The sequence below is a fragment of the Loxodonta africana genome, chromosome 7 (genome assembly GCF_030014295.1).
Source record: "Loxodonta africana isolate mLoxAfr1 chromosome 7, mLoxAfr1.hap2, whole genome shotgun sequence".
NCBI lineage: Eukaryota > Metazoa > Chordata > Mammalia > Proboscidea > Elephantidae > Loxodonta > Loxodonta africana.
The window spans coordinates 35,771,250-35,796,359 of NC_087348.1; the positions used below are offsets into that span (position 1 = coordinate 35,771,250).

At 44.8% G+C, this 25,110-nt stretch overlaps 1 protein-coding gene across 36 annotated transcripts in view; it reads right to left on the bottom strand.

The window, feature by feature from the left end:
* The window catches only part of MADD (MAP kinase activating death domain), a 50,093-nt gene that overhangs the window by 14,598 nt on the left and 10,385 nt on the right, over positions 1-25,110 (bottom strand). For 5 of the 36 annotated variants that reach the window (XM_064288144.1, XM_064288142.1, XM_064288170.1 and 2 more), the window contains 23 exons: positions 24,889-25,002; positions 23,889-23,969; positions 22,164-22,342; positions 21,573-21,808; positions 21,216-21,372; positions 20,695-20,798; positions 20,413-20,603; positions 19,779-20,032; positions 19,393-19,532; positions 18,446-18,547; positions 16,699-16,801; positions 15,998-16,184; positions 15,751-15,901; positions 15,226-15,432; positions 12,056-12,156; positions 11,404-11,487; positions 10,910-11,068; positions 7,068-7,176; positions 6,744-6,806; positions 6,384-6,504; positions 6,182-6,287; positions 4,737-4,847; positions 2,927-3,034 (listed from right to left, as the gene is read on the bottom strand). In XM_064288144.1, the coding sequence (XP_064144214.1) occupies positions 2,927-3,034; positions 4,737-4,847; positions 6,182-6,287; positions 6,384-6,504; positions 6,744-6,806; positions 7,068-7,176; positions 10,910-11,068; positions 11,404-11,487; positions 12,056-12,156; positions 15,226-15,432; positions 15,751-15,901; positions 15,998-16,184; positions 16,699-16,801; positions 18,446-18,547; positions 19,393-19,532; positions 19,779-20,032; positions 20,413-20,603; positions 20,695-20,798; positions 21,216-21,372; positions 21,573-21,808; positions 22,164-22,342; positions 23,889-23,969; positions 24,889-25,002 (3,168 nt within the window). The other 31 variants (XM_064288154.1, XM_064288180.1, XM_064288153.1 and 28 more) reach the window with 23 other exon arrangements.

The following is a 25,110-nucleotide window of genomic DNA, read 5'->3' on the forward strand; positions in this document are numbered from 1 at the left end:
TCCCTGATGGAGCAGGAGAGCAGTGGGATGCAGACCTCAAATTCTCGTAAAAAGATCAGACTTACTGGTCTGACTGAGACTAGAAGGACCCCGAAGGTCAAGGTCCCCAGACCTTCTGTTAGCCCCAGACAGGGACCATTTCCACAGCCAACTCTTCAGACAGGGATTGGACTGGACTATAAGATAGAAAATGATACTGGTGAGGAGTGAGATTCTTGGTTCAAGTAGACACAGGAAGACTATGTGGGCAACTCTTGTCTGGCGGGGAGATGAGAAAGCAGAGGTGGACAGAAGCTGGCTGAATGTACACAGGGAATACAGGGTGGAGAGGAGGAGTGTGCTGTCTCATTAGGGAGAGAGCAACTAGGAGTACATAGCAAGGTGTATATACATTTTTGGATGACAGGCTGACTTGATTTGTAAAGTTTCACTTAAAGCACAATTAAAAAAAAAAAAGAAAAGTGACAGGAGCTGGTTGAACAGACACAGGAAATCTGGGGTGGAAGGGAGGAATGTGCTGTCACAATATAGGGAGAGCAACTAGGGTCATATAACAATGTGTGTATAAATTTTTGTATGAGAAACTAATTTAACTGTAAACTTTCACTTAAAAAAATAAAAAAAAGAATTTCTGGTCTAGCGTAGGAGATGGAGAAACAAACATAACTGTAACACACACACACACACACACACACACAAATTGAGCGAAAAAGACCAACAATCCAATGAAAACTAGGCAAAGGATAATGAACAGTTCACAATAAAAGAAATATAAATAGCCCTTCAACGTGAAAAGATGCACAGCCTCAGTGATCATAAGGAAAAGGCAAATTGAAAACTATGCTGAGATATCATTTTTCTATCAGATTTCACCTATCAAAATCCAAAAGTTTAACAACACATTTCTTTGGTGAGGTTGTTGGGAAATAAGCACTCTTATACACCGCTGGTGGGAGTGCAGAATGGTACAACTCTAAGGAGGGTAAGTGGGCAATACCCACTGTCTTAGTTATCTAGTGCTGCTGTAACAGAAACATCACAAGTGGGTGGCTTTAACAAACAGAAATTTATTTTGTCACAGTTTAGGAGGCTAGAAGTCTGAATTCAGAGCACTGGTTCCTAGGGAAGGCTTTCTCTCTCTGTTGGCTCTGGAGGGAGGTCTGTGTTGATCAGGACAGCATCTTCTCAGCCGTGTCCGCAGGCAGGCCTCTCTCTGGCCCTTGGTCCCTTGGCCCAGTCTCTGTCCTGCTCAGGCAAGTTTTACAAAGCTCTTTAGCTTTGCTGGTAAGTGCCCAGAGGCACCACATTCCACCAGGAAGCCGCTTGCCCGAAGGCACTCAGCTCTTTCTTGCTCCACGGGTCAGTTCCCTATCTTGTGCCAGTCTCCTGGTTCTGCTGCCGCCACTTCTCACCTTCTTGCACCATCTCCACTGTTACAACTCCCTCCCTGTGTCTCCTGGTTCTAGGAGGCTCTCAGCACAGGGACCCCGGGTCCAAAGGTTGTGCTCCATTCCCATCTCTTCTTCTTGGTGGTACTGAGGTCCCTATTTGTTTGCTTCTCTCTCCTTTTATGTCTTGTAAGATAAAAGGTGTGACTCAAGTAAGGGTGTGACTTCAGTAAGGGTGATAACTGGGGTAAGGGTGATGACTTGAGTCACACGTTCTAGTAAGGCAGTGACCCAAGATATGTCTCACCCTAATCTTGTCTCATAAGGCACAACTCACTCCCAAATGGGACCATAACTATAGGCATAGATGCTAGGACTTACAACACATCACAACATGAAGGATAATTACATCAGATCACAAAATGGAGGCCAACCACACAATACCGGGAATCATGACCTAGTCAAGTTGACATGTATTTTGGAGGGACACAATTCAATCCATAACACTCATGAAAATGACAACTGCATTTATCCTTTGACCCAGAAATCCTACTTTTGGGAATTCTTACAGATATACTTGCACATGTAGGAATAGTGCCATTCACAGATGCATCATTAGCAATAGCAAAAGATTGGAAGTACTTCTGCGGTACCTCTGGGTAGACTCAAGCTTCGAACTTTCAGTTAGTAGCTGAGCGCATTAACCATTGCACCACCCGGGGGCTCTGAAAGCAGCCCAAGGATCCATATATACTGACTAGTTAAATAAACTATGGTATAGCCACACAGTGGAATACTATGCAGCTGTGAAAAGAATGAGAAAGCTCTTTTTGTATTGATACAGAAGACCTCTGGGATATATTGAATAAAAAAAGTAAGGTATAGGTCAGTGGACACAGTGTGCTACCTTTTTATAAGGGGAAAATAATGACTTATGTTCATATTTTATTGTGTTTGCATAAAAAAAAGCCACTGGAAGATACAAAGGAAACTAATCAAAGTGGTTACTTATCAGAGGAAGTGGGGAGGCGGGTGAGAAACGGAGTGGATGGGGACAAGAATGAGAGCAAGACTTCTCAAGGTATACCATTTTACACTGTTTTATGAACAGTGTCACTGTAGTAAATATATTTTAAAAAAAGAAATGGTGGGGAATCATCTATCATCTTAATATTATTATTTGCATAACAGCCTGACTCTAGCCTGCTAAATGGATCATGAAAGATGAGTGAGATAAATGGGAAAAATATTCTGGTATCAGTTCTGGGAGTTCTTTGTGCCTCTCAATGTTGCTCTAGGCCCCCAGCGTGGATCAGCCCCTAACCAAAAACCAAACCAAACCCGTTTATGTCAAGTCTATTCCAACTCATAGCAACCCCATAGGACAGAGTAGAACTGCCCCATAGGGTTTCCAAGGCTGTAACGTTTAAGGGAAGCAGACTGCAACATCTTTCTCCCATGGAGTGAACCACTGACCTTTCGGTTAGCAGCCAAGCCCTTAACCACTGCACCACCAGGGATCCTTGATAAGCTCCTACCTCCATGAAAAAGATATCTCCGTTTGTGTCTGTCCCTGCGTGTACCACAAATGTCTGCTTCTTCATGTGCCTGCTGCCACTGGACCGGATAGAGAGATCGCGTCCATTCTGAGGAAAGAGAGATCCTTCAGGAACATTCGGAAAACCTTCTCCCAGAGATCTCTGGGCCAAGAACCCCCATTCAGCAGTTATATTCATATCTGCTTCCTTAGTTAGCACGGTCTAGCCTGCTGGCACTGGTCACTAGGAAAGTTTTCTCAAACTGTTTGGTCTCAGGACCTCTAAACCTATTAAAAATGATTAAGGGCTCCAAAGAGGTTTTGTTTATGTGAATTCTATTTATAGATATTTATCAAATTAGAAATTAAAGCTGAGAAATTTTAAAAGTACTTATTAATTCACTGAAAAATAATAATTCCTTAATAATAAATCTATTACATGGTGACATAAATAACACATTTTTTGAAAAATGACTATCTTTCCCAAGGGGGAGGGGGAAGAGTGATCTGTTTCTGCATTCAATCTGTCGCAATGTGTTCCTTTGGTTGAGGTATTAAAGAAAAGCTGGCCTCTCCGATGTACCTAGAAAGGGAAGAGGGTTTTAATAGCCTTTTCAGATAAACACGCACATTCTTCCTGAAACTATACCAACCAAGAAGTAGCAGTTTCTGAATATTAGTTGCAGTGTGGAATCTGAAAACACATGAATGTACTTTTCATACCCTGTTTCATTACAATCCATCGATCGACCTTATATTTTGAGTGGATCTTTTACTCTGTACTTGAATTTGTAAGAGCATACACTCGTCATTTGGAAAAGAGTGGCTCACTGAGTTATGTAGCTCTTCTAAATGTTGACATCTTTCAATATACTAGAACCACATTCGTAATATCATCATCAATATCATTACAGAAGTCTTTAAACACTGGTAAGCTTCAAGTTTAAAGGCTTTATAACATTTTAATTTCCAAAAATTTAATTTTTAACTTTTAATTAAAAGTTTGAATGTTATCATTGGCAAAAAAAACACTGCCAGTTGTTTTCCTTGAAATGATAGGATCACTTTATTTTAATTTTGGAGAAAGTGTCTGCCAAATACCCGACTCTGAACAACCGGTTTGTCAGTTATTGTCTCAAGTAAATACGATGTTCGTGAAAAAGCAGCTAGTTCACCTTGCCATTTTAACTACTGCAGATTGCTTTTCCTCAGAACGATCATCATAATTTGGTTTACAGCAGAAGTGTTCCATGTATACAGAGAAGATAAAAAAGATGTATAATCAATGATCAAGATCTAATACAATCCAGAAATCTGTTCCGTCAAGGACATTCATATGTGAAACTGGCTTTGTTTGTTTCAACTGCGGACGTGTGGGGGTGAAGAATACAATGGGTATTAGCATGGTTTGGTGCCACTGCCTAGATATTGTTAAGGCGTCAATGGTTTTGCCCACCATCGGTGCAAATGTCAACACAGTGAGAACAGCAAACAACACCTGAATATTATTATGAAAACCGTTTTCACCTTGTGGATTCTCAGGGGTTCGCAGATCACGCGTTGAAAACTGCTGCACTAGGGTGGTTTTAGCACAGAGAATCCCATCACAGGACAAGGGCTAAAGACTCATCTAAAGTCAAAGACTATATTACCCCATCTTCAAAACTGGGGGGCGGGCGGAGTTGAGGTGGATTCCACAGTGATACAAGCCAAGAAATTACCTGGGGGGAAGCTTAGCCAGGGGGTCCAACCCTGAGAGGCTGACAAGTGCAGTGGAAGGGGCATCTAAGGAATGATCCTGATGTGCTTACCAGGCTTGCCAGCTGATCAAGCACCTCATTGATTTGCTGGCTGTATACAAGCCCGATGTGGGACTTCCCCATAAGGCGCCTCACCTTCTTCCGGATGTCATTCTTATTTACCTGGAAATCAAAACAGGATCTTAACGAATGGGCTCTGCTCTGAACTGGGGTAGAGAGAAGAGAACGTATAAGTAAGCTTCCTACTAACTGAGAGAAGGCCACATCACTGAATATGGGAGAAAACGATGTATTCTGCCAACGTGCTGGGAAGAAGACCACTGGCTCTGTGCCTAGGTGGCTTCTACAGGGAAGCGGCTCTTCAAGCAGTTCCGGTTCAAGTGGACTGCGGTTCAAGGGGACACCCCCTCCCTGTCTCCCTATGATCCAGAAACAACGAGCAGCAACATCCTGGGCTTAAGTGTAGGTAAGGCACCTTCCTAGGGTTAAGGATCATCACTTTTCCCAAACAGAGTTAGCTGGTACCCCTGGAGTTCAACAGAGTAAATGTACAACAGAAAATGAAATAAACCAAGAGGGTTTATAGGGCACTCCCCGGATTTCATCAACTAATCCCTTCAAATTGAAGGAAGCTGGGGAGAACAGAAGGAGAAACCTAGAAGCTCATTCTCAAAACAACTCTTTATTCTACTCATCAATCCAAAACGTATGTTTCCCTTTCAGAGCAGGACTCTTCTGATACCATACCTTTTCCACAGCCAGATCATCGAATACAATCAAATCAAACTAGGACCTACTATGACTTTTTTAATGGGTAGTTCTTTTTGCTCAGCTATGGAGAATTCTGTACAATAAAACGTTGGGGCTGAAAAGTAAACTTTGAGCTTCCTTTCTAAGGTTTTAGAACATACTACCTAAAAAAATTTTTTTTAATTCATTGCATTCAGTAGAGAGCTCTACTTGCTAAAATTACTTAGCAATGGGAGACAATTTAAGATTTAAAATAAATGGTACAGAGTCATCCTGGTGGCACGGTGGTTAAGCGCTCGGCTGTTAACCAAAAGGTCAGCAGTTTGAACCCATCAGCTGCTCTGCAGGAGAAAGATGTGGCAGTCTGCTCCTGTAGAGATTTACATCCTTGGAAACCCTATTCGGCAGTTCTAAGGTTACTATGAGTTGGAATCGACTCAACAGCACTTAACAACAACAACAACTCTGTCTTATAGGGTCACTGTAAGTCAGAATTGACTCGAGGGCAATAAGGCTTTTTTTTTTTTTTCAGTTCTTTTATGGCATCATCGATTACTTTTATACATTCCTTAGCCAAACAGCCTGGTAGTTTTCAGATAAATGGACTGATTATGTGTGAGCTAGCAGAGAGGCCACTGACTTTCAATCATGAAGAGAACCTTTAGTAAATGCTCTGACAGCTTCTCAACTGCCCCTGAATTTAGACAACAGGAACGGTAGCTGGACGTAAGCAAAACTGGCATTACCTTCATCAGCAGCATGTAAGAGATAAGGTTGTGCAAAAGCGTGGCCAGCAAGCGATCTTCATCATCCTCCAGGCGCTTCCGGTCATGTTCTCCCAGGGACAGGTACCTAAGCAGAAAACCCAAGACAAGTCAGGTGGGATCACAGAACCTGCAGGGAGGAGGCTGAATTTATATATTCCCAAGGGTTTTCTAAGCGCCATACCTGTCAATCATTTCCTGGGGACCCTGGTCCATACCCATCCCTTCTCTCTCCAACATCACAGCATCTAAGAACGCATCTTCCCAAAACTGCATTTGGTCCCATAAAGTAGAACGCTCTTTGCCTGTGTAGGATACACTTCGTTTAGGTGCTTATTTAACACATAAACAATACAGCTACCATACCAAAATGAAGAGCAAACTCTAGAAAAAAAGGAGGCATTAAAAATTCCAGGGCAAAGGAAATCCAAGCCTCTCTACCCCAGATCTAATATTCCTACCACCAGCCCCAGCTGCCTCCAAGTGAGGCCCAGTCCCTCCCAAGGAGGAGGAAAGAACACAGCACACAAAGAAAGGTGGTTACTTATAGAAAAGGTCTCCATAGCAGCATCCTCTAACTGGTCCCACATGGATCCTTTGTCCCTTCCTGCCAATTTGTGAGCAGGAAGGACCATGGTAGCAAGAAAGGAAGGAAAGGAAGACAGAAAGACAGAGGCTGTTGATTAATATCAAAATCCAATCCCTTCTTGTTTTCACCCACTGCTTTTTCCAGACCCAGCAAATTGCTTGTCTCCGATATAAAAATGCCACCTAAAATTAGTTGTTGATTCTGGTTCAATGCTACCCTATCCTGTGGCTGAGCCCAGCTTCCTTCCAAGGTGACAGGCCACCCCAGTCTGTTTCTCACCTAGGAGCCCCTCGTAGAGATAGACCCGCTGGCTTACATCTTCAGAAGAGCGAATGGGGCTGCCCACCAGCTTCTCCTTTGTGCTTGGCTTCAAGCTGTGGGCTTTACCCTAGAGAGAAGAGGTGAGAGAGAGCTCAGCTGCCAGAGGCACCAATGAATAGGGCACAGAAAACCACGCAGCTCATAAGCTCATACACCAGTGGCTAACCTAACCTAACACACTGTCATTGTGTCGATTCTGGGTCATAGCGACCCTATAGGACAGAGTAGAACTGCCCCATAAAGTTTCCAAGGAGCGCCTGGTGGATTCGAAAGGCCAACCTTTTGGTTAGCAGCCATGGCACTTAACCGCTACGCCATCAGGGTTTCCCACCCGTGGCTAGTCACTTTTTGAAAGTTCCCCCGCTTTTCGAAAGTTCGCTTTCCGCCACTTCACTTTTACAAAAGACCGACATTAGTACTTGTTTTTGCTAACTGAAAGAAATCCAAAGAAGATTTTCATTTTGGCAAAAAAAGGAAATAATGTTCAGCGTTTGTTTTGCAGTGAGCCATTAAAGAGGCAGCACGAACCTGAAGCAGCGTGAGTGGCATCGCCAAGCTCCTTCCCCAGGAACTACACTCACCACCTCAGTAGCAAACCGCCACAGCTGTGAACCGTGTCTCTCAGCACCTGTGCTTTATCTCGATTTCTTTTGTGCATCCATGAGCAAGATGTGTCCTCAGGTATCAGAAACGCCTAAGAGCTCCCAGGGGTTTTATGTGTTATTTGGTATGATTTCGGATCTGGGAATGCTCAAAAATTCTTCCCATATAAATTAATGGTAATTGCGTCTTTGCTTTATGCCATTTTGACTTAAGAAAGGTTTCAGAGGAACGCTCTACTTTCAGATAGGAGGGGAAACCTGGACTTCACTAGTCCTGCCTTTGCTACTCTACTTGCCTCTAGGATTTGACTAAAAGTCGAATAATCAATGCTTCCTAAATCAGGTGATCGAGTTTTCATTTTGACTTATCTTTACTCCTTAGTTTCTATAAGACTCTTTTCTATAAAAGAAAAACTAGGCAAATTCTCTGCAGCAGCATGACACAGTGGAAAGAACACAGGGTGTGAAGGCAGACGGACTGAGGCTCAGATTCCTGCCTCTCATTAGCCGTGTGACCTGAGGCATGAACTGTAGCTTCTCTAAGCCTTATGTTCCTCATCTATAAAATGAAAGTTACAATACCCACCTCATAAACCAAACCAAACTCGATGCCGTCGATTCCCACTCATAGTGACCCTATAGGACAGAGCAGAACTGCCCCATAGAGTTTCCAACAAGCGCCTAGTCGATCTGAACTGTTGACCTGAACTGTTGACCTTTTAGTTAGCAGCTCTTAACCACCACACCACCTGGGTGTCCACCCACCTCATAGGACTCAATTTGAGAACACATGCTTGGTATTTGATAAATGTTCATTTTCTCTTTCCTATCTTCTCTTCTGGTACAATGGTTAAACTCTGGTCTGCTAACCTACCCAGGTATTCTGTGAGACAAAAGACCTGACAATCTGATCCCATAAAGATTACAGCCTAGAAAACCCTATGGGGCAGTTCCACTCTGGCACACGGGGTCGCTATGAGTCAAGATAGACCTGACGGAACCTAACAACAATACCTTCTCTTACTGCCCCTATAAATCTCACTAACGTTGTCTGCCACTTCTGCAATACTAGACTTTTTCTATTCAACCAGAACAGATTTTCAGCTAGGTAAGATGTAGGTAATGCCATGCCCATTTCATAACACATAAAACAGAATAAGCAGAGAAGCAACTGATCAAAGGTTATTAGGCAAAAGTGTGACTAAATACCAATCTCTTGGTTCATAGCACAATAGCTTATTCAGTGGATCATAATGACTTAATATAATTTATGTCTTGGAAAAACAGCCTGTTTTGAGTTAAGTTTACACAACTGCTCTCAGCAATTCAACTGCAAAAAGCCCTTGCCTGCCAGCACAGGACAAGTAAGAATCTGCCCCAGGAAGGTGCCAGGAAAGGTAGCGCACAGTTAAATGGGTTCCTCCAGGATAAAAAAAAGCTAGTCCATAATATTTATCTTAACATACAGAACGGAAGCACACTGGAAGGACTTAGAATATTCTTATTAAAACCAGTCTGTTTAGACTCGGAGAGAGTTACCGATGCTGCTGTTGTCAGCTGCTGCTGAGTCAGCTCCAACTCATACCAACCCTGTGTAAAACAGAACCAAACACTGCCCAGTCCTGCGCCATCCTCACAGTACTTGTTATGCTTGAGGCCACTGTTGGAGCCACTGTATCAATCCGTCTCGTTGAGGGTCTTTATTTCGCTGACCCTCTACTTTACCAAGCATGATTTCCTTCTCCAGTGGTTGATCTCTCCTGACAACATGTCCAAAGTACGTGAGATGTAATCTCGCCATCCTTGCTTCTAAGGAGCATTCTGGCTGTACTTCTTCCAAGACAGATTTGTTTGTTCTTTTGGCAGTCCATGGTATGTTCAATATTCTTGGCCAACACCATAATTCAAAGGCGTCAAGTCTTCTTTGGTCTTCCTTATTCATTGTCCAGCTTTCGCGTGTCTGTAAGGCAACTGAAAACCTCATGGCTTGAGTCAGGCACACTTTAGTCTTCAAGGTGACATCTTTGCTTTTGAAAACTTTAAAGATGTCTTTTGCAGCAGGTCTGCCCAATGCAATGCATCATTTGATTTCTTGACTGCTGCTTCCATGGGTGTTGATTATGGAGTCAAGTAAAATGAAATCCTTGAAGGCTTCCATCTTTTCTCTGTTTACCATGATGCGGCTTATTGGTCCAGTTGTGAGGATTTTTGTTTTCTTTTTAAAGGGAGAGTTAAGACCCATTAATTTGAATAGCTCTGCGGTCCTCAGTCTTGCTCCCCACCTTCACCATGGGTTGTCCTCGCTCTATCAGCAACACGTATACAAAGGCCCTGGGCGTGGGAATGATCATGAGGGTTAAATAATTTCACTTAAATTTCATCTTCCATTCTCCCCATAAATCAAAGATAAGGATATATGAGCTCTTGTAGAGAATAGCTATTCTCATTCAGTCTAATATAGTGGCAAGTGTACCAGGATGTTAACACTGCCTAAAGGGGGATATGTACGCTGAAAAGCAGTATCTCAGGCAGTATGTCTTTGAAAAAGAATTAGTTTGAATCCAACCTGATCACTGGCTTATCGTGTGACCCAGGGCAAGTTCTTTGTTTCCTGAAATCTTTTTTCCCTCATCTGTTGAAAAAGACTACTGAATTGCAAGCTTCTTATTCATCCTTGTTTCTTTAGTACAGAACCTGGCACTTAGTAAATCACTTAATAGATGTTTGTTAATGAGTGAAAACTTCCAATAACCATTAAGAATATACCAAAAGAAATACTATTTTAAAGTTCTACATAAACAGAGCAGTGAAAAGAACAGAACTGGACTAGTTCACAGAAATAGGCAGACTGATACTAATGAGAGCAGTAATTGCCCTGACATTGCCACAAAAGCACTGGTTTGTCTATTTTAAGCATGGGATCATTACTACATAGGATTTTAAGCCTTTGTCTGACTGGGCAAAGAGCCTAACTCATCAGTGATTCAGGAGAGGGCTCAAGCCCAGATCACAGCATCAAATGACTTTGTGAAAAAAAGTCTTATGAAATTATTCTCCTTTTAAAGCCAAATACGTAAGGATTATCCAACCCTTACTTCATCTTTTCCTTCTTATTGCCACTTAACTTTTCATTCTTTTCTAGCACACCTCCCTCCCCCATTAAAGAAATGGTCTTCCCGGTTAGTAAACAAAGCTTACGAAGATGGCGCTTGTGGCAGAGTTGGTCTCAATTTCACTATCAGACAAAGTGGCCCGAGAGCTTGCCAAGTGGACACTGCCCTCACCACCTGGTCCATCACCTGCGTTGCTGCTCAGGTCACTGTCTGCTCCAAGGGTCTCTCCAGAACTATTACTCACCTGGAAAGGAAAAGAGGTAGTAACGGATATTCCCCAAGGAAGGAGCCTAGAAATGCTAAGCTGTTAGAGCTCTCTCATGCCATAAGATAGTATCCAATTCCAAAGATGTGTCTGGTAGCCTCTTGAAGTACCCTTTTTATAAGATGAGTAGAAGCCCTGGATGAAATCTCCGGGTCTGATCCTATGTATACAGACCTGTGACAGGTAAACATCTCCACCATGAGAGCCCTGCTGACCTGAGTCTAATAACAGCCTCCAAATGAGGAAACAGCTCCCTTTTCCAAAGGAGAAATCCACATCCCACCCACCAAGATGCCAGTGTGGTGTTCCCCTACCACGGTGCTAACTTCAGAATCCTGGCTTGAGCTTCGGATCATAACAGCTGGACTCACACCAATGACAGAGTCTGGATCAGTCCTCTGAAACAAGACATGGACACAGGCACATTAGGGGAGGTGTTCAATCTGCTCTCAAGTTTCCCTAAGCAATACTGTACCTTCTTTCTTTTTCCACTGCACACCCTTCTATTATCACCTCCAGGAGAGTTTTTTTTTTTTTTTTTAAAGGTTTTGCTCCTGAATATAAAATATATATGACTTATACAATGAAAATAAATAATAGACATTAAGGAAATAGATGCTTACTGTAGAAAATACATGAAGGAAATAAAAATAAGCCATAAATCTACCACCCGCATTAACCACTGCTAAGTTTTTAGTGCATTTCCTTTCAGTCTTTTCTATACACATTTAAAGAATAAAATTGGAATCAATATAGCTTTGTAAACATTTTCTGTACCACTAAATTTTTTATAAGTCTTTAACAGCTACGAAGATTGTGTTATAAAGATATGTTATGTGTATTTAATCATCCCCTTATTATTGGACACTTATGTTGTTTTGAGGTTATCTGTTCTTTTTCCACTCAAAGATGTATTTTGAGATAGCAGATCTGATCCTCACAATTCTCAGCAAGAATGTCACAAACCTGGGAACCAGATGTCAGGCTCACACCACTGTCTGCGCTGATCTGGGACTTTTTCTCCTCTGTCTCACCAAGGTCAAAGACGGGTTTGACTGCTTCAGGCCCTGAGTAGGGGAAGGCTTCTGGTTACTCAGTGCACAAAGGACAGAGGCAGGCTGGTGAAGGGAGTGAGACAGCAGCACAGCCTGGTCCCTGGCCTGTTCAGCATGTCCCAGTCACCTTTCCAGGGACTGCCCCTCTCAGGACCCACTGGAAGAAGCAGCACCCAGATGCCTTCAGAACCAAGTAGGATGAATCAGACCTGGCGTCAAGGGGTTCTGCAGCCATCTTCTCAACCTGAGAAAATTTACGCAAATCACCTTAAAACAGGAAAGCTCCACAAACAAACGTCTAAACTGCATTCCACTGCACTCAAAAGAGTCAGAGTTTCACTGGTACCCGAAACCACTGAGGGGTCCCCAGGTCACTCAGTGGTTACCAAAGAAATGGCTCTAAAGGAGCTAGAAAAGGTTAGGCCCAATGAGATAAAGAAACCCAGCTGTTTCACTAGATACTGCCTATCCCGCCCTACAACTTCTACACCTGAGACAGAAACCACCCCCATTTTTTCCCCACCCACCCACAATGGTATGGCAGAAGGACAGAATGACAGAAAGCAAGAAAGCGTGCCTAGGCAAGCCACCAGGGAGAGTTGGGCAGCTACAGACTCAACACGGAGGGACAGCAACCATCTCTGCCAACTGTGCCCACAGGCATTCTAAAGGGTGAGGGAGATATCAGCCAATGGAGGGCACTGAAATAGGCAAACGTTCTCCCCACCAACTCTGAAACAATAGAGAACCAAGTTCCAAGGAATTTTACTCAGTAGACACCCTGATTACCGCCTGATTGCTGGGGGTGGGGGTGGTTAGAAGCAGCAGCCTATAAGCCATATACCTATGAGTCACATACCACCTACCTGCTTTAACTCAGTCCAAATACCCTCCCAAGAGTGAATTTTGGGTGAGGCTGACAAAAGGAGTCTGCCCCAACTGGGCCTGGGGAGTTGGCAGGTATGGGAGACTTGGGAACAGGAAGGGGCATTTGTTCCTTACTCTGTTTTTCCAAAGCTTTTTGCTTTTTCACTTCCTGGTGCTTGTTCCACAATTCTACCCCAGATGCAATGCAAGCAGGAGAGAAAGACAGACAGAGTCAGAGGCTGGTCAGACAGACGAAATGGAAACCCACCCACCCGAGTTGATTCAGTATCAGGCATAAGACTACAAGTCAAGAGATAAAAAGATACATTCATTTTGGCTTGCGGGGAGGTGAGGGGGAACCAAGAAATCCAATGCTTTCCCACAAATTCAGGAACCAGATTACGAATTTCGAATCCTAACCCCAACATGGTGTAAAATCCCCGCAGAAAGCTAGAGTGGAAGGGCCCTTTAAGAGCAAATATCTTCATTTTGGCACAAGGAAACTGATCCTAAAGAGGCTGGAGCACTTACTCCAGATCACGTAACTAAGAATCAGTTTAAACTTCCTACCTCCTCATGCTGTCTCTGCCAAATAAGCTTCTCCTTCTGGGAAACGGTAAATTCTAAAGATTCCAGATAAGATAGGTGATCACCTTGAGCAGCCAAAGGGTTTCAGAAGCATGAGCACAAACCTGTCTGATACACTGGATTGCACAGAGGCTAACTCAGTTACGATCCCTCCTGTGCTATCAAAATACAGCTCACCCTCAGAATCAGTGCTTGCCCTACCAAGAGACCATTCTTAGCCAGTCATCTGGAAAAATGCCTTGACTTGGTCAAAGAGCTGGTCATTTCAACTGATTTGGGATAGTAAAGGGAAATTAAGTTCCTCTCTTCCTTCCGAGAGAGGTGAGAGGAAACATAAAATAGTCGAGAATAGCATCTTAATAGGGGTAAAGAAGAAAGAACACCAATTACGGCAATTCTTTTCCTGGAAGAAGCTTTAGAGGTTACTTAGTGCAATCCCCTCATTTCACAGGTGAGGAGACAGAGACCCTGAGTGGGGAAGTGATCTGCCCAAAGTCGTATTCCCAGCTGGAGGAAGAACAGGAGTAAAACTCCAGGCCTCCAGGCTTACTGGTCGGTGCTTTCTATACAACATCACGTCAGACAGGACAAAACCGGGGCTGACTGCCTCTTGGATGGTATTATGCTGGGCTACAGGAGTCTAGCTCCCCCTAAAAAGGAAACTGGTTCCTCATAACCATTTACTGGTCATGCATTAAAAAAAAAAAAAAAAGAAAACCCATTGCTCCACTGCTTTCAAGTTGATTCCGACTCACTGTGACCCTACAGAACAGAGTAGAACTGCCTCACTGGGTTTCGAAAGATTCCAACTGCTGACCTTTCCGTTGGCAGGTGAGCTCTTAAACACTGCGCCAACAGGGCTCATGCATAAGGAACTGGTTATGGCAAAGGGGAATAAAATGAGAGCATATTGCTCAGGGACCTCAAACCAGAAAAAGAAAGACCTAACTTACACGACTCAAGGTCAAGTAGGGAGTGAGCCAAACAGGACTGATACCCAGAGAGCTCACTAAGGTGCCACCTTAGTGGGAAAAGAGAAACACCAAACACAAGCAAGTTCTTAGTCAAGTCTTGTGAGGAAGGGTTTAAAGAAGAGCTGACTCAGAAATCTATACCTCTAAGGTCCAGAACCCAAGGAAATGGGGTTGCCAGACAACCCTCAGGGGGGCAAATTCAAGGGCAGGTGGATGAGTGAATGGTTGAATAGGAGAAAACTGGCTTCATAAAAAAAAAAGGCCCAGACAATTTTAAGGGTATAGCCCAAAGATGCATACAGAAACTTGCCCAGGGAGCTCACGTGGCCTTTCTACTATGTGGCTGAGGAAATCCAGATGTAAATAAAAAGGGGGATCTGAGGGTATAGCTCAGACTCCCTGCACTAAGCCTCACTTGGCCCTCTAAACAAAACTTCTATTCTTCTTCTAAGATATGGATGGGGTAGCTGCAAATCAAACACAAGAGAGAGAAAAGTATCAAGAAATGCCGTTGGAAATGAACACAGACTTGTCTCCCTCTCTGGAAAGCAAAGCATGGGGAAGAGAAAGGCAGGATTCTGGATGGATTGAGAGGAGGGAGGGATATTTAAGAGCCCAGGACCCCTCCACCATACCAGACAGTGATACATACCAATAGACGCTACAAAATTCTCTTCCTTTAAACTTCTCGTGTCCAGTTCCTTAGGACCCTTTCCTGGAGCACTTAGTGCCCGAGGTCCCAGCTGGGGAACTCTCAGCTGTGTCATAGCCTTTGGGTCTCCCCGCCCAGCCAGGCCAGGGTCTTTGCCAACTGGTGTATTTACACTTTCTGTTGGACTTCTCTTCCGTTTGTCTGGTTCTGAGGAAAAGACCAAATATAGAAAGAGGTCAAAAGAGGTAGTGAGTAGGAATCGAGGTATGGAAATGAGGTGGGAAAAGCAAAGATACAAGAGGTTGTGGAATGGAAGAAGTACAAGGAGAGGAAAATTGACATTATTTTTCATGACAGAGAAACATCCACTACGTACAAACACGCGCAGGAAAATAAAATCCCGTAGCCTCATGGGAAGCAGCTTGGCATTGGGAAATTTGTCACAGGGGTAAGTAAGTTCACTCCCTTTTAGAGACAAGTGGGAGAGCTGTGGATGGCATGATGCTCATCAGGTACAATCCCTACCTTTACTATAGTAGTGGGTCTGGGCGATCTCCAGAAGCCCAAAGATGCTGGCCATGCCGCCCAGACCTGCATGGGCATAGGACTGCTCCAGACTTAGCACCGTGCACTTCAGCAGGTCTAACATTCCCTTGTACACCTTTCGACTGATCTCCTGCAACAATAACCCAGGGGCTGTTGTTGGCAAAACTGCCTTTGGTGTCCATGTCCCACTTCCTGGGGATTCCAATGCTCAACCCCAAACACTGACCACATCTGGGATGACATCCTGCCGGGCATCTTCCTCTGACTGCACGGTGCGGTTCAGCTTGCTCAGGACAAAGACTCGCAGCTGCTCGCTCTCCAGCAGCCGTCGCACCTTTTTCATGTTGAGCCAGCCAACTCCCTGGCCATCCAGCACGCTGTGCACAACCTCCTTCAAGAACTGCTGGTTCTCACTATGGGGTCCACATACCACCTCTGTGGTCAACAGCTCCTTTGCAGAGCATCTCCCCTTTCACTTGGCTAGATATTTGCCTCCAGGGGCAAAACACAAAGCCAAGTGTCCGAATGTCTAAGTCCAGTGCATACCTCACCTCTCCAGATAACCTGGTTTGCCCATACACCCACTCTGCTGTTTCACCCTCCTCACCATGGTAAGCTATTACTGTTGCCTGGGGATTGAGTCAGGATGGGAAGTGCTGGCAAGAAATTGATTTCATCACAGTGGTTAAGAGCTACAGCTGCTAACCAAAAGGTCCGCAGTTTGAATCTACTAGCTGCTCCTTGGAAACCCTATGGGGCAGTTCTTACTCTGTCCTATAGGGTTGCCATGAGTCAGAATCGAGTCGACAGCAATGGGATTTTTTACCCACTGGGAGCTTCTCTCCCACTCTTGAGCATCCCTCAAGTTCTGTACCAGAATCACCACCTCTACCAGAGAACTAGTAAAGCGGCTCTGCCATTTATTACCTAGAATTGCTGGATCGACCCTGGGGTGATGGAGGCTCTCTTTTCACTGTTGGGCTGTGTTTAATGACAGATGACTTCTGATCCACTAAGGCCCTCCTGTTTCCTAGAGCCGGGAAGGTAGGAATGAGAGACATCACTATCGTGGCCCAGTAGCTAGTGTCAGCACAGTTCTGGGAAGCCATGTTCCACACCCCTTCCCCAGAAGGGCTGGGTGAGCATGGCACCAGGGCATCACACATAGGTAGAAACCAGCCATGGCAATGTGGAGGAGGTGGGGATGGAGACCCAGGCCACTCCACATGCACCAGCAGCACACCCCATGGGCAAGCATGGGCGTCAGAGGGGACGGGGCAAGGCAGGTCACTCATGTGATGCCGCTTGCTCCATGAGGAGGATGGCCCTCAGGCAGACATGGAAGATGCTAGGAAAAAAAAGATCATGCACAGCTCACAGGCGAGACCCACCTTCACCACTCCCGGGGCCGGCTTCAGTAACAATCTCCATTAGAGTATTTAGCCCAAATACTGGGACACAAAATACACAATTAGTAGGTGCACCACGAGACCCCAACCCCTATACCCCTCAGTGGAGCATTCTCACAAAGCTTGTATAGTGCACATAAACCTTGGCTCTTAGGCCCCTTAGAGTTGGAAGCCTGATCCAAGTGGCAAGGAGCCAACAGAGGGCTCTAGGAAAGGCCATCCATTAAGGCTGTAGCCAGTATGGGCAGGATAAATGACACAGGGAGCCTTCAGGTGCTATACAGGCACATGCATGAAGGAGTGACCACTGGTTTTCATGAAATATCCGGCACAGGGGTCCAGAGGGCCTGCAGGTATGGATAGGCAAGGGACTCCTCTTGCAGACACGGTTGTGAGGAGTTGAGTGGGACTGTGGAGGTGTGAGGATGGGAGGTGGATGGGAGGAATCAGTGCAGCAAACGAGATGAAGCAACAGCATGCAACGAGAGTTTCAATTACTCTCCTCTGCAAATACACCATATGGAGAGCCAGTGACACTAACGCCTTTCCATCCCTAACTCACCTACTCATGTGTAGGTTCACTATAGTGGTGTTCTTTTTTTTTTTAGGTCTCCAAACCACCAGCTATGAATTCCTTTTGCCTATCAATCCTATGTTCCCATTCTCAACAAAGAACATTCCTTAGACCCCTAGCATTTTTAATCACTGGGGATGAGAGGCCAGGTAAAGAATACATGGTGCTGCTTCTCACTGCACTTCCTATCATAATTGGATATTTCAGCACAAAATCCACAGACAACAAACAAAAGTTAGATTAAATTCAGAAGAGTCCCTCAAACTGTGAGAGATCAGCAATTCAATCACTCCCCTCAGAAGCCAGCCAATACCACCTGGCCCACTCATAGGTCCTAAGTCGACGTACAGCCCAAGTAAGAGGCTTCTTGACTCTATGAATATTGCCGTCCTCTGGTGGCCAGCTCCCTGGGATGGAGTTCGTGCTGTAAGTTCATGCGGCAGCGACCTGGTGGTGACTACTGGCAGCTGATGATTCCTGTGTTAATTATGTAACTCTGACAAAATTCCCCCTAGAAGCACCAGTAATCCCAAAGTCGCCACCCACGGTGTGTGGTGAAAGCCATGAGAAGCGGTATGAGGGAAACAGCCAGTTCAAATGATTCATCATACACAGGGCTTCTGACAAGGACCCACAGGCCTGAAATATTTCCCAGGGAATCCTGGTTTGGCAAAAGAGGGGCTGCAGTTACCTTTCAGACTAGGGAAGGGCGTGGTCTTCTCTCGGGCACCTTTGGTGGGCAGTGTGAGGTTGGAAAGACTGAAGCTTGTGCTATGGTTCCGATATAGGCTGCCTATCAAAGGGGAGGAGGGTGTGAGAGCAATGAGTTAGGGGGGTAAATACTCACAGTGTTGCACTGTACTCTAATGGCTGTATATCATCATCTTCACCTTCCTCCTTTTCAAATACAACCCCAGTGCCTCTGATCTATGCTAGAGAGGATCATGTCTAACTTAGGACAAAGAAAGGCTTCACTGCCAGGATTGCTCATAGCCCAACAACAACTTTCTCTATCTCTCATAATAATATCCAAGTCCCTCATCCACTGCCAACACAGTGAAAGCCTGTAGTTGATGTGCCTTTGGTCTGACATTGGTGCTGTCCCTGGCTTCTGAGAAAACTCACCATCACAATGACGCTATGTCGGCTCTCTCTAGTCCCCAGTCTGTCTTGAATCTCTAACTGACACCACCCCTCATATGAGAAAATATTCTCTATGCACAAAGGTAAATCTTGTACAGATTTCAAAGCATGTTCTTTGAAATCTGTACAAGATTTACCTTTGTGAAAGAGTCCTTCATCAGGCAGAGAAGGTACTGGATATACACACAAACCAAATTTGACCGGGATATTTCCATAAAATACATATACAAGGGTGTGGTTTTTTAACATAACGCACATTTCTTAGCTGATCATTCTGCAATCTTACCTGAAATAGACTGAAGCCTCCAGGTGTGAAAATAATGGCTAATCTGTCCCTGTTCTGAAAACACCTCATTCAGTATCACCCAAAGTGTCTGAACTGGGGCTCGATAATGGCCACCCAGCCCTGCATTTAAAGTTCTAAGCAACATTTGCCATAGCCGGGCCCTACCATAGAGAAAATGGAACAGGAGAATGAGAGCTAAAGGCACTTACTGGCAAAAGACATGATGCCCCCGAAGCCCTCGGTGCTGTTGTTGGAGACAGTAGAATTGGGAGAGCTCGCTCGAGAGTCTGACTCTGCATCTGAGTCACTCGCCAGTTTCAAGCTGTTGGGCCGCAGCAGCTTTTGAGCCCTTGGAATGCACAGTGGCACCTATAAGCCCCAGGCAGGAGTACCTTTTCTTGGGAATATGGGCCTTAAGCTACTCACTATGCCCTTCCCCAAATTCCTAAATCCCTAGCACAGAGTACCACCCTCTGGGGCTGGCAGGACCACAAGGGCATTCGGGCTTCCCGGACTTTCTGATTGCCCCTCGCCCAGGGCCTACATTAGTGAGGTCCTTCAGTCACCCATCTAGAGGGGATCCCCAAGCTCTCACCGATTGCCACTGACATGTTGGCTGAATCGGGGAGTGTAACTTTCCCCCTGCTCATCATCATCTTCCTCAGGGGGAAAGCCATATTGGGGCTCGAAGTACGGATTATCATAGGTTCGTCGGCACACTGACCCCTCTCCAATTTCTGTCTGACGCCTGTCCACGTGCGATCTGCCAACGCTGGGAGGCACGGTAGGGAGGGACTTGGAGACGCCTAGAGCTGCCTTAACATCCATCTCCGAAGAGTCAGCAGGTTCCTAGGGGCCACATTAAATAAGAAGGGGTCACCCGCTGCCCATTAATGCTTTCCTGTATCCTCAGTTTTAGTAGGGCTGGGTCCCACCTGTCAGATTCCTAAGGAGTGTGTGGGAAAAAGTCCCTATGACACCCCTGTTCTCTCCCTCCACAAACTACGTGAGGGGGATCTTAGCTACACTCTGAACGAAACCCAGTGACCTCCTTCTGGGGTCAGCACTGTTTCTGACAGGCCCTGAGCTACAGGACGTATGGAAATGGAGACAGGAAGATGGCGAGGGAAAGAGGCAAATCGATACACCATGACTTTCCTGATAGAGATTATAAGGCCCACATCCCAGACAACAATTCTCACTCATCCAGCCACCGCATCCTCACGTACAGAGTGGGCTCCACGGGTGAGAGTGCTGGGGCTACTGCTGGCGGTGGTGCTGGAGCTAGAGCGCTGGGGCACGTTTTCCTGGGAGGTCTCGCTGTCTGGGCCAGGTTCTTCAGCTTCCTTCTGGTTCTGCAGCTCAGCGATCTCCACCTCACTGGCATCCCCCAGTGCCGCGTGCGTCAGAGGGTCTACATCTGCCAAACCCAAGGGCCGCAGCTACAGACCCCACCACCTCAGAACCCCAAACCCTGCTCAGGGCTGGCCAATTTCCCCAAGTACACTTACTAGGAGTATCCCCATTGATGTCACACTTCATCATCTCACTAACGAAGTCGCCGAGTGATGAGTAAGAAGAGCTTGAGTCATCATAGTCCATACTATCACTGCCACTGCAGAATGAGGAGTGTTAAAAAAAGACAAGAAGGGGCAGGAGAAAGAATCAGCAATCAGCACAAGGAAAAATAAAGGAGCACTCCTAACTCAAAGCCAGGAAACAAAATTAAGTAAGCTAAGAAAAAACAATCAGCCAAAATATAATCCAAGGCTTCAAAGACTGATGTCTAAATCCTATGAGATTTTGCCCCACTGTGCTAAATAAGGAGCCCTAGTGGTGCACTGGTTAAGAGTTTGGCTGCTAACCAAAAGGTCGGCAGCTCAAATCCACCAGCTACTCCTTGGAAACCCTATGGGGTTGCTATGAGTCAGAATCAACTCGAAGGCATCGGGTTTGGTTTGGCGGGAAATAAGGGCTGGTTGAGAGCCTCCTTACCTCAAAAAACTGTTGTGTTGCCATAAGGGTTGCTCACCTGTCATCAGTGGGGTCAGAGTCAGAGTCCCGTTCCGGTGGCACACTCAGGGCCTCGGCCAGCTGGGAATTGCCATCATAGACTCGATAATTGATGGGCTGCAGCTGATGAGCATACCATTTTGGCTTGTCACCAATTAGGGCTGGATCAAACATATCTACCCAAAGAGGGAAAAGAATAAAGTCAGCAGCAGGGAAAAGGCGGCAGGCAGAACATAAAAGAAATGTAGGAAAAAGTCTAAAGCAAAACAGGAATGGAAACGGCAGGTCGGAGATTAGAAAGGGAAAAGGCAAAGGGGTGAGCAATTGGGAAGACAAAGGCCAAAGATGAGGCAGGGCCGAGGGTAGGTGGACTCACTATTGTGAATTCGCTGAAAGGCATAGTTGGTGGGGTTAAGGATCCATTCTCCAAAGTACTCCACAGCCTGTGTCCTGGACAATTTCCCAGCAAATGGAGTTTGCCGGGGACGTGAGGCTAGAAAGGAGCCAGCCTGAAAAGCTACCACAGGCCGAGGGAAGAGGCGCAGGGTACGTGTGTGCATCTGAAAACCCTGTAGCACGTTAGGGGAGTTGAAGAAACGTACCATGGCCACTCTGGGGAAGAAGGGAATAGTGAGATCATCTGAGTTCCATATCCTGCAGAGTGAGGACTCCTACAATCCAAGGTCATCTTAGACCACCTCCCAAAGCCTCAAGCTTCTAACATCAAGGGAAGAGATATCTTGATGAATCACGGACCTACCTCTTTATCCAAGGTCTAAAAGACCTGAAAGTGGGATGAACTATTTTCTCTCTTTGCTTTTACTAAGGTGGCAAGCATGAGCCAAATATCATGCCCGTGTTATATGTAAAGAAACTCTGGATAAGGGAGGTAGTCTGCTCCAAGGTCACTCAGAGAGCAAAGGGAACAATTTAAGGACTCATGATTGTATGGTTGACTCGCTCTTACCTAGTTGCAACATCCACAGAATCCACATCATTGCCATAGATGAGTGGATTGAATTCAGTGGAAGGCGTGGACTGCAGGTCGTTAGAGGGCCTTCCCAAGAGAAGTGGGATCTCCTGGCCCTCATGAAATTTCTCCAGATTGAGGATGGGCTGGGTGTTGAGGCTCATGCTGGCTAAGGCCTGTGGAACAACAAGAAATTCCTGGTATAAGGCTGCTCCCTGGGAGGCTAGCCAAACTCATCTCCTAGGCAACTGACTTCTTAAAGTTTTCTACATCACGCTCTCTGCTAGAAACATTCTGGAACAAAGAACTGGGCTAATTTTCAAATCATGGCCAACCTGTTTCAGAGCCTGCATCTTTGAAATAAGAATTCAAATATTTTAGCTTTTGGAAAATAATCTGAATGGTGGTGATGACTCAGCCATTCTAGCTCAAGGCAACTTGATCAAATCTGAAGTCCAGGGTATAGTTTTAAAATGTATTTTTGCCATGAAATCTTATTTTTCAATTGAAACTTTATATGGAAACAAAACAAAAACAACATGTAAAAGTGGAGTTTCTCTGAAGGCCATAGGGAACCCTGGGCCTCAAGTGCTGAGTGCTCCCAACTCTGAATCAGCTGCTAAGAGGCTCCATGGAGCAATGCTTCTCAAACTTTAATGAGCCCAAGGATTAGCTGTGGATGCTGTTAAAGTGCAGAGTTTAATTCAATAGCTCTTGGATGAGTCTGCACGTCTAACAGTCTCAGGTGATGATAATGCTGCTGGTCTCTGACCCACATTTTGAGGAGCAAAGGTCAAAATACAGGATTAATGAACCCAAGGACCTCAGCTCTTACGATCATTCGAAGTATAATTCTACCAATCAATTCCTCCATCTCATTAGTCATAGTAAGGCAATCACCAATGAAAACAGCAAGTGAAGGCAGCTAGAGAACTTTCTGAACTTGCAATCCTCACCAGGCAGTAACACCATATCATATTACGTCAGGTCAGGCGCATGAAGCAAGCGAAAACGCGAGGGGTGATACAAAATGACTCATTTAAATCCTAACAGCTCTCATCGAGAGGTACTATCAAGTGCCTCGGACAACACAGAGATTCCTGAAGACCCTTTAAAAGGGAACAGAGATTCTGAAAAAAGATAACAGTACTACCTACTGGTGATCTACGCAACACACAGAGCAGGGCAAGGGGTGGAGCCTTGCCATGTTTACCTCCAGATACTGGGTTCAGCATGCAGAAGAAGAAGAAAATCAATCAATGAAAAATGAATTTAAGAGATTACTTGAAGAAAGGAATTTTAGGAGAAAGGATGCTATAGGCACCTAGGGATCAATTCAAGAAGAAAATATGAAAGGAGCTGGATTGTCCAAACTACTAATTTCCATCTTGCAAGGCTGAGGGAACACTCTCAAGCCATAAAGAATGAATAGCAGGCAGACATGACAAAAAACAGGAATTGATGGGCTATTTTATAAATCATCGTAAGTATTAGAGGGTGGTAGGGCATACAATGAATTAGAAGGAATCTAAAAAGCCTTTTCTGGGATAATATTCAGGCTGCTACCCAAAGATGGAATGTAACTCTTCTTAAGCCCATCCTTGGCCACAAAAATCAATTCCACTTGAAGTCTACAAGAAAACTAGCTCTTCGAATAGCTATCTTCCTACAGCAATCTGACAGCATCTATTGCTCACCTTTTTTCTTTCATTCTTCACCTACCTGCTTTAAATGTTTTTTCAGCTCTAATGATTCTGGTTCTGGCAAGATGGGTAGCACTTCCGCATTGGTGGGGGCAATCACCTGCATCAGAGAAAGGTAATATGCATCCTGAGAATTGCTCAGGAGTTTCTCTTACGTCTCGGTAAATAACAAGGATAGAAAGTTGTATATGTAGTAATCTGATCATATATATAATGAATACACACGAGTTACGTATACACAGATATATAACATACACACATCTGAAAGGAAATGTACCTAAATGTTATTAGTGATTATCTCTACATAATATGATTATAGTTATTTCCTTCCTTATATTTATTTGTATTTTCTAAAGCTTTACAAGGAATGTGTATGTATATATGATATATGCTTGTATAAGAGGGCTTCCTACCAAACTTTGGAAGAAGCCCTCGTGGTGCAGTGGTTAAGCACTTGCCTGCTAACCGAAAGGTCTACAGTTTGAACCCCCCAGCCACTTCGGGGGAGAAAGATGTGGCAGTCTGCTTCCATAAACATTTACAGCCTTGGAAATCCTATGGGGCAGTTCTACTCTGTCCTATAGGGTTGCAGGTTTTAACAGGACCAAACTCTGAATCTACTCACACCGCAGTGTTAACAGAAATTTTTTTACAAGTCTACACTAAAAGACAGTTTCATACTGGAAACCATATCCCCAGGAAAGCCTTTAGGAGATCACCTACACATATGTGATGGTCCCACAACCACAATTGCCCTACTGCTCTTGGAGGATGGGGTACAGGGGGAGCATTTAATTTTGGCAAAACTAAATCCTGCCATTCTTTGAGTCCTAACCAAGGGTCTTTTTGTACAACTTACTGTTTGGCCAGTAAAGTAAAAAGTAGCATTAAAATTTTGGTTTCAATGAGTCTCACAATAGGAATCACCCACCAACTTAGGAGCCCTTCCTGGGGGTAATCTAGAAAAACAAAACCCAATCCTATTCCAGGCTCTGCCATGCCTCAGCCAAGAATCTCACCCTACTGCTGTCCAGATCCACTAGCCATACATCATCAGGCATTTTGAAGTCCAGTTTGTAGAGGAAGAAGCTGGCAGGGACCCCAATGATGTATGGGGTTGGAGCCAAGAGCAGCTGTAGGAAGGACAAAGAAGAAACAGAGAATAAAACCTATCATGATCGATCTCACTTATCCAGTCGGGATTTTTCTAGATAAGGAAATGCAGGTGCACAATCCCTTTT